Source organism: Mustela erminea, chromosome 17 (assembly GCF_009829155.1).
Source record: "Mustela erminea isolate mMusErm1 chromosome 17, mMusErm1.Pri, whole genome shotgun sequence".
Classification (NCBI taxonomy): Eukaryota; Metazoa; Chordata; class Mammalia; order Carnivora; family Mustelidae; genus Mustela; species Mustela erminea.
In genome coordinates, this window is record NC_045630.1 from 69,234,747 (window position 1) to 69,243,854 (window position 9,108).

Genomic DNA, 9,108 nt, shown 5'->3' on the forward strand with positions numbered 1-9,108 from the left:
TCCCCCGTCCCCACGGCGCGTACATACTGTTGAGACCTGATCGCTGTGTTTCTAAATGCAGCGCTCGCCCTTGCCAGTGCGGCCAGGCCATGGCCGAGCCCGTGCACCCAGTGTTTATTGTGACCCAGTAGCCTCCTGTGCCGGGAGAACCTTAGTCCGTGAGGCTGTCCCCTCCCCGGTAGCACTGGGCCAGACTGCCCAGCTCCTCCAGCGCCTCCTCCACGTCTGCCTGCTCCACTCCGGCATCCAGGAAGCTGGCCCAGCGCCGCACGTCCAGTGTGCTGAGGTCTCTAGCCAAGTCTCCCAGGGTCTGGCTCAGGGTAGAAGAGGAGCAGAGGGCCCCGAGAACTGGGATGCTCTCCACGGCTGCGGACGGAGAGGAAGGGGAGCCTGCCAGTGGTGTTCCTGCCCTGGGCACTGCTGCACAGACGGGGCCGTCTGGGCCTGCAGCAGACCTGGCAGGACTGTGAACCCCGTGACTTCTGTGTGCTGTCCCCGTGGCAGACCAGTGCTCCAGAGGATGGCCACTTGCCTCAGGAGCCACTGAGTGAATAAAAGGATGTTGACCTGTGGACTTCAGGGCCTTGCTTGGGGCAGGCATGTGGGGAAACCTCTCCTGAACCTTCACCAGCCACCTACCTGCCCCAGGCGGCGAGCCATCCAGAACCAGCCCGTGTTGGCTGAGGCTTGGGGAGAACAGGCGGGGGTACGGGGGGACCACGCTGCAGGGCGCCAGCAGCAGATGGGCAGAGCTGTTGGGAGAGCAGCGGCTGAGGGAGAGGTGGACGGAGTCTGGGGAGGGGGTGGGGGAGCCAGCCTCCCACTCACCTCCTGACTCTGGGCTCCTGCTGCTGCAAATACTGGGCCAAGACGTCCTCCCCAGTGGTGCACGCGTGGAGCGGGGAAGGCAGAGCTGTCCCCGGGGCGAGCCGGCTGCCAGAACAGAGCCAGAACCGCCTTTATTTAGTCGGTGGCAGTGTGGAAGCGGACTGGGAATTCGTAGGTTCTCAGACTGTCAGCTGATGAAGGGGGCTGAGCGGCTCGTTCTCTTTTTATTGTTACGTGGGGCACAGGGAGGAAAAGGCTAGGCTCCCAGGATGTCCAGAGGTTCTCAGGCAGAGAAGGATGGGGGTCCGAAGTCTGACGGGGCTCCTAAGAACCACCGGCCCTCACCTGGTGTGGCGTGCTCCGTCTAGACCCCGCAGCACCACTGACAGGGCAAAGCAGCGCGTCCCACAAGGACCCCCGCATGCAGAGAGTGGGGTCCACGCCGTGGGTCCTCCGAGCTGCACCAGGGCATCAGGAAGGGACTGGCCTGGGACCAAGGGGAAGGGGATGGTTGCTGCTGCCGTCACCACCTAAAGGCAAGGGAGAGCTCAAGTAACCGCTTTTTCTCGGCGCTGACCCGACCCTTCACACAGCTCCGCACCTTCTTCCCAGAGAAGTTAAGCAGATCGGCCAGGTGAGCCATGGAAACTGGCGAGGAACGCAGGCGGTAAGGAACAGTGACTGTGTCGAGGGTTGTAGCCAGCACGGCTGCGCAGTGGAAGGGCAGAGTGGCCTGTAAAGAGGACACCAACGGGCATTTTGCCTTTCGGGTCTGGAGAGCAGAGTGTGAAGGAGAAAGGGTCCCAGTTACGAGAGAGGTCCAGATGCTTTGGGACAAAGCAGGGCTTAGCTTGGGCCAAGGCTGGACTAGCAGAGGACAGTGTGCTGTATCGTGGCTGAGTTCAAGCCGAGGCTTCGAGAAGAGGGCTGGTAACAGGTGCGATGGCAGGTCGAGGGGTGGGGGGCACGGTCTCTACCTGCCGTCTGAACACAAGCTCGAGCCTTACGTCATACTGTAGGTGAGGGAAGGTGACCGGAGGCTCAGGTCGCAGCCCCAGGCTCCTGCCCAAGGACAAGGGGCAGACCAGAGAGCTGTGAGCGGACATGTGCACCAGGCCGAAAGCTGTGTTCAACAGACGAAAGACGTTTTTCTGGGGCTCCTGGGGGAAAAGCGATTGGTGTTGAGCAGCTTTCTCCCTGGGCCGCCATCCCCCGCGTTCTTCTTCTCAGCCCCTGGGACTGCCTTTTCGCCACGCTCTGCTCACCCGGAGACTGTAGGGGCCGGGGAGCAGGCCCCAGGTTATTATTCCCCGCCCTGAATACTCGTCCTGTAGCAACTCTGTGGCCTTGGCGCCTACCCCAGAGAAGCCATTGTGCAGGTCACACAGAACCTGGAAACCCTGGAAGGAGGCAAGTGATGACAGACAGGACGAGAAGAGGCTGCTGCCCCCGCCGCCCTACCCCTGCCCCCCGGCTACCTGCAGGAAGTCACACTCCTCCACATAGAAATGCAGCCTGTCCTCCAGCTCCTCCAGGTACCTGGGCTCCTTCAGGATGCTCTCGCCTTGGCCAAAAGCCTCCAGGCGACCTGCTTCCCTGCCGTGCATGAACACAGTCCTGACTTGCGGGATCCCTGCCCTTCACCCCATCCCCCAAGAGCCTGTGTTCAGGGAGGGCAGGGAAGATGGCCTCCAGAGCCTCATTTAACATCGGTGGGGACCCAGTTCCTTGCTGCACAGCCTCTGCAGCCCCCGTACCCATCGTGGTTGTACTTGTGAATCATACAGATGCTCCGGGGGTGGAGGTGGACGCGGAGGAAATCAGACCAGACTCGGACGCTGCTCTCTGTGGGGATAAGTGGTTTGGGTGCTGTAGCCGTGGCGAGCGGCGGGGGGCCTGAAGGAAGAGCAAAGGAAAGGGACATTTCTTCATGTTCAGGTTCTGCTGGGTTCCCCATCCCGAGCTGCCTGGTGGAAGTCTCACCTTTGCCATTGGGAATGGATTTGACCCTCCAGATACCGTCACTACTCAGCACTCCCTGGGACAAAAGAGAAACGTCTGTATTGAGTTCCAGCCAGTCCAGAGGCAAAAGAGTTCATTTGTTCTCCCTGATTTTGCTGGCTACACCCTACAGCCTCCTTTTGTCCCTGTAGTCACACTTCTTTAGGGGAAAAAGTGCTTTTTCCTAAAATGCCTTTTGAAGCTACTTAAGATGATCAAAATCCTTTTCCTTTTGCTCTGTGCCCCAGTGGGGGGATCAAGCTCTGGCGCTGGGCTAACGCTTGGAGCAGAGGCCCTCACCTCGGCACTCCGGAGGTCCTGGAGATACGGGTTCTTGGGACAGAGCTCCTCCTTGTGTGTGGTGAGCTTTCCCTGCCTGGAAGAAAACGGAGGCAGGTTGGGGCGGGCGGCTTCCCTGGTTCTCGGGCTTCCCGCCCTGAGGACCACGGTACCAGGCGATCGCCGCATCCAGCTGCGCGTCCCCGTAGAGGCCACCTTCCTGCTTCAGGGAGCTCAGACTACCTGCGGGAACGACAGGCGAGGTTAGGCGAAAGCCTCGCCCTCCCCGCCTTCGGCGCATCCTCCCGGGGGCTCCCGACACCTGCTGCCGACCTCGCTGCGCCCTCCACCAGCCCTCGGCCCTCCAAGCCGCCCCGAACACCCAGGCCTCGGGGAAACCCTGGTCTCGAAGGCTGTGGGCTCCACCCGTGCGGCCCCCCGAGGGCCGCGACCCACCACCCGCCGTCCCCGGGCCGGAGCGGCCGGTCCCTGAACCGAATGAGGCTGTGCCGGGTCCGCGGACAAGAGCGGACCGAGGCCAGCGGCGGCCCCGCCGGCTCCTCGCTGCTGCAGCCCCGCACGCCCCGCACGCCCGGGCGCAGGCCGACCGCGGCCTCCGCCTCACCCTTCAGATCCATGAGGATGAGCCGCGGCGTGTAGGTCTCCCGGCCGTGCGGCGTCCGGCCCGCCCGGTACAGGACGTCGGGACACAGCTCCGCCGGCGGCGCGGCGGCCTCGCTCGGGGCGCACAGCGCAGCATCCTGTGGGGGCACAGGAAGGCCCGGCCTCAGCGTGGGGCAGGGTCGGCCGGCAGCCGCGGGCCCGCGGGGACGGCCGCCCGGAGGCCTCACCTGCTGGTTCCACCAGTGCGCGCCCACGAACCCCGCGAAGTGGCCCAGCTGCAGCGTGAGCACCTCCCGAGCCCCGCCCGCCATGCCGCCTGCCTCCGCCGGGTCGCGCAGCCGCGGCCGGCCCACTCGCCGCTCGCCGCCGATTGGTTCGTAGCCACGTGGGCGGGGCCTTGCCCCCCGCCCTCTATTGGTGCACCGGCATCTCCTTTCCCATCAGAGAAGCGATTGGTCGGGCGTCGGAGGCCCCGCCCGTACCCCGGGCGGCCTGCGTGGACGGCTCGTTAAGGGGAGGGCTCCGAGGGGCCGGAAGTAGCGGGGCGGGGCGGGGCGTGTTGGCGCACGCGGGTGCCGCGGGCGGCTGTGGGGAGGCGGTTCCCCGACGCGGCCGCGGTCTCCCGTGAGGGCTGCTGCTGCCGGCCGCGGCGCCTCCGGAGACACAACGCCGGCCCGGGGGCTAGGGTTCCCGCGCCCGTCACGGCCGTGCGGACGCGCCCGGCCGCCCGTCTCCTCACGGCGGTGTTTGCTCCGCGTTGTCGGAGGAACGTCCCCGCCGCTGCGCGCGCTTGCGGGACCCGTTCCGTGGGCTCGCTGTGCGGGGACCCCGCGGCCTCGGGCGCTGCGCTGCCCCTTCCTGGGCGCCGGCGCGCGCGCGCGGGGACGGAGCGGCCCGGGTGGGCGCGCGCGCGGGGACGGAGCGGCCCGGGTGGGCGCGCGCGGCCCGAAAGGCTGCGGTGAACCGCGCCCACGCGCGGTCGAGGCGCGGCCGGTGCGGGGGTCTCGGCGGGTCTCCCCAGGCTCTGCAGACCGGAGCGAGTGACCCCGAGGCTCCCTGCCGTCGGGTTCGAGCCTGTCGGAGTCGTCCTGGACCTGCGGCTTCCGTGTCGCGGCGCGCGGCCGTGCGGACGTGCCGGGGCTGCGGACCCGCCGCCCGCGTTCGGTACCGCGGACCCGCCGCCCGCGTTCGGTGCCGCGGACCCGCCGCCCGCGTTCGGTGCGGGAAGGGCCTGGCGGTCGCGCCGCGCCCCTTCGTGAGCTGAGAGGCCGCGGCCGGAGGAGCAGCTTCGCGCCGTCTCCTCGTGCGCCTCACGTGGCCGCGGCTTCTCGGCCCCGCTGGGCTGTCCTGCTCCGCGGCGGGTTGGAAACGCGCGCGAGAGCCGCGGCGGCCGCGGGACGTGCGGGTGGCCCGAGCGGCCGCGGGTCCGGGCGGAAGGAACGTGGCGTCGCTCGCGGGCGTCCGCCGGGGTCCGCCTGTGGGCCGTGACGGGCCAGCGCGATGCCTCCGGGGCGCCGCAGTGACGCGCGCGCGGCTCCGGGCAGGTGTCCGTTCGCAGGGAGGGCGCGGGCTCGCCGGGCGGACGTGCGGAGCGCCGCGGGGCGGCCTCGGCCGGGCGTGGGCTCGCCGGAGGGTCCCCCGCGGAGCCACGCGGGCGCCCCGATGGGGGACTTGTCCGGTGGGTTAATGATGCCCCGGGCATGCAGGGCGGTGGCTTACTCCCCGGAGAGCTGACGGAGGGCTGGTCCGTGGGGGCGCCTGGGGCTCCGTGGGCCGGAGCCGCTGCCTCCGGCTCAGGTCGCCGTCTCGGGGTCCTGGGATGCGCCCCGCGTCGGGCTCTCTGCTCGCGGGGAGCCTGCTTCCCTGTCTCTGCTTGTGGTCTCTGTCAACTAAGTTAATAATCTTAGCAAAAAAGTTTCCTCTGAGAGAACTTCTTAAAGAAAAAAGGCCTGTCTGTAGTTGACTTTCCAGGGTGGCCCGAAGTAGATAAATGCGGGGAAAGGCAAAGCCAGCGCGACAAGAAGCTAACATGCGGTCTACGGAAGACCGGGCCGGGTTCCTGTGCGCGGCTGTCCGCGCTGCTTCAGGAGACACTTCTCCAGTTAGTGTGGCACGTTAAAGGCCGTTCGCTCGATTCTTTTTTTTTTTTTTTTTCAGTGTGGCCGATTCTGATCTTTCTTGTGTCCCCATAGGATACTTCGAATTTGTCAAGCTGCAGGGAAAACTAAACATCTCTGGGTGCTTCGACTGGGTGGCGTTGCGCTGGTGCGATGGCTTGGGGGGAATTGGCACCTTTACCGTAGTAGCTTTCCTAGTTCATTCCTACCGTGGACGGAGGCATTTAAGTTTTCTCCAATAATACTTCACAGTTTTATTTATAAACATCACATACATGGCTTAGTTAGTTTCTATTTTTGTTGCTACTGTAAACGAAATCTTTAAAATCTTTATTTTCTGTTATGGAGACAGGCAGCTGATGTGTATCCTGACCTATCCAGCGACACTGTCTGGGCTCACTTAGTACTTTAAATAATTTATCTGTGGGCTCTCGGGTTTCTACAACATCATGTCCCCAAATAATGATGATCGTATTTATCCCTTTCCAAATCTTATATGTAACATTTTGATTTCCTCCTCTCGGGGTGCTGACTAGGACGTGTGGGGAGTCGAAGGTCTTGCCCATCTGAAGGGGAAGCTGTAGCCCTTCACTTCTGAGTCTGATGCAGCCTGGAGAATTCTTGTAGGTCCTCTTTGTCAGCCCGTGGGACGTTGTCTCCCCTTCGGGGTTACTAAGAGTTCTGATCATGAATGGATTTGGAATTGAAGAAAAAATTATCTGAATTAAGATGATAATTTTATTCATCCTGCTTTGCTAAAGGGATGAATTACATAGTTTCCTTTTTTGGAGTTTATTAACATGTTTTATTAGTTTCACATGTGCGATATCATGATGCAGTGTTCTGTAAATTTCTCAGTGCTCATCAAGATGAGTAATAGTATTCTTACATCATTTGATTTTTTTTCTTTAAATATTGTATTTACTTGGGAGAATGAGAGCGAGAGAGAGAGTGCACAAGGTGGGTAAGGGGTAGAGCGAGAAGCAGACGACTCACTGAGCACGGAGTCTGATACGGAGTTTGGTCTTGGGACTCTGGGATCAGGACCTGAGCTGAAGGCAGACACTTAATCAACTGAGCCACCCAGGAGCCACCATAGTTTGATTTTGCATACAATCTTTTCTTGTATTCCTGGAATAAACCTTGACTCATTTGACTTCAAATGTTGGATGGATCTGATTTGTTTGAGATTTTTGTGACCTGTCAAATAAATAAATCTTTAAAAAGTACCTTTCTTTTTTGTTTTCCTCTAGAGTTTGTATGAGATTGGCATTATTTCTTCTTTATGTGTTTGGTAGAATTTACTGGTGGAGTCATATGGGCCTGAGTTCTTTTTAAGGAAGTTTTCGACTATGGATTCTGTAGTAGTTCTCTCTTGCGCCACTGTCGGTAAGTTGTATTTTTCTTTATCTTTTTTTTTTTTTTTAAGATTTTATTTATTTGACAGAGATTACAAGTAGGCAGAGAGGCAGGCAGAGAGAGAGGAGGAAGCAGGTTCCCCGCCAAGGAGAGAGCCTGATGTGGGGCTCCATCCCAGAACCCTGGGATCATGACCTGAGCCGAAGGCAGAGGCTTTAACCCACTGAGCCACCCAGGCGCCCCCCTCTTTATTTTTTTAAAGATTTATTTATTTATTTATTTGACCGGGGTGGGGGGGACAAAAGTTGGGGAGTGGGAGAAGGAGAAGCAGGCTTCCTGCCGAGCAGGGAGCCTGATTTGGGGCTCGATTCCAGGTCCCTGGGATCATGATCTGAGCCAAAGGCAGGCGCTTCAGTGACGGAGCCTCCCAGGCGCCCCTAATTTTAATATTTTCAGAGAACTAGATTTTTAAGTTTTGTGTTCAGTATTTTCTTAATCATTTAGCTTGAATTACCTTCTCATTTCCATTTTGATTTTTTTCTCAGAAGAGTCTTTTTTTTTTTTTTTAAGATTTTATTTATTTATTTGACAGACAGAGATCACAAGTAGGCAGAGAGGCAGCCAGAGAGAGGGGGAAGCAGGCTCCCTGCTGAGCAGAGAGCCCGATGCGGGGCTCGATCCCAGGACCCTGAGATCATGACCTAAGCTGAAGGCAGCGGCTTAACCCACTGAGCCCCCCAGACGCCCCTCAGAAGAATATCTTAATTTCCAAAGAAGGGGTTTTCTGTGCTTGTGTTTGGTATTCAGTTTTCACTTAAGCCGCACTGGGGTCAGAGAACGCCATTCGTATGACTTAAGTTCTTTGAAATCTGTTGATACGGCCCAGTGGTTGTGAACTTCTGAACAGGCGTAGGTGTGCTTAAAAGGAATGTGTATCCAGAAGTGTCTTGGTTTAATTTTAAAAAAACATTTCACAAGACAGGTTTGTTAATTATGCTACTTGATTACACGTTCTCGGCGACCCTTGGCTATCAGTGACTGATATCAGCCACCACAGGTTGTCTTTCCTTCTGTTTCATCGGCTTTTATTTTCTGAGGTTGTATAGTCAGGGCATACTATTTTATTTTTTTATCTTTCTCTTTTTGTTATTAACATGCAGGGTGTTGTCCGAGGGGTACGGGTCTGGGAATCAGGCTGACACACTTCACAGGCCTCACGCAGCACACGGCCTCCCCAGTGCCCGTCACCCCACGGCCCAGCCCTCCCACCCCCTCCCCTGGCAACCCTCAGTTCTTTTCCTGAGACTAAAGGACTCTTAGGGTTTGGTTCCCTCTCTGGTTTCGTAGGATGTACCATTTCGGGATAGTTTTATCTTTCTGATGAGTGGAACCTTCTGCCATTTTAAAACGCCCGTCTTCCTCTAAAAACGCTGTTTTATCTCGATGTCTGCTTTGCTTGGTACTGAGACAGATGAACCAGCTTCCTTTGGTGTTTTTTGACTTTTTACTTGCAGGTAGGATTTGTCTCTTGAAGACCACACACCGACACCCGTGCGAGCGCCTCCTCGGGGAATGCCTGCGAGGGCCACTGCGTGGGCCCCGGGGAGCCTGGGGGCGCTGGGCGGGGGACTGGGGGCGAGGAGGAAGCGGGAGGCGGCGCCCGCAGACCTTCCCATCCTCCGAGGGTCTCCGGCGGGGCTGCGGCCCATCCCCTTCCTGCCCGCTGCGGCAACCGCCCACCTGCCCCTCCGGGATGGACTCCGGCTCTCTGGTGGGATTCGTTCCGCGGGGGGTCTCTTGTGCCGGGGTCTGAGGGGGCTGGAGGCGCCCGGGCGGCAGCGTCTGTCTGGGTGACCTGCTCGGGTGATTCTGGTGCTGCACCTGTGGGAGGTGCCCGGGG

General features: G+C 59.7%; 1 protein-coding gene across 4 annotated transcripts; it reads right to left on the minus strand.

Moving 5' to 3' along the window:
* Nucleotides 1-40: 40 nt before the first annotated feature.
* On the minus strand, nucleotides 41-4,095 carry MSTO1 (misato mitochondrial distribution and morphology regulator 1). Of its 4 annotated transcripts, none has more exons than XM_032318732.1 (14): nucleotides 3,960-4,095; nucleotides 3,734-3,869; nucleotides 3,282-3,351; nucleotides 3,130-3,205; nucleotides 2,848-2,866; nucleotides 2,586-2,673; nucleotides 2,307-2,424; nucleotides 2,094-2,228; nucleotides 1,836-1,988; nucleotides 1,430-1,561; nucleotides 1,174-1,358; nucleotides 829-933; nucleotides 640-752; nucleotides 41-366 (listed from the first exon to the last, which is right to left on the minus strand). In XM_032318732.1, exons 1-14 carry the CDS (start codon nucleotides 4,041-4,043, stop codon nucleotides 152-154), a joined length of 1,629 nt encoding a protein of 542 aa, XP_032174623.1. In that variant the 5' UTR covers nucleotides 4,044-4,095; the 3' UTR covers nucleotides 41-151. The 4 variants fall into 4 exon arrangements, with proteins under 4 accessions (XP_032174623.1, XP_032174622.1, XP_032174621.1 ...); XM_032318731.1 differs by having other exon boundaries at nucleotides 2,812-2,866; XM_032318730.1 differs by having other exon boundaries at nucleotides 2,586-2,724; nucleotides 2,812-2,866.
* Nucleotides 4,096-9,108: the final 5,013 nt, after the last annotated feature.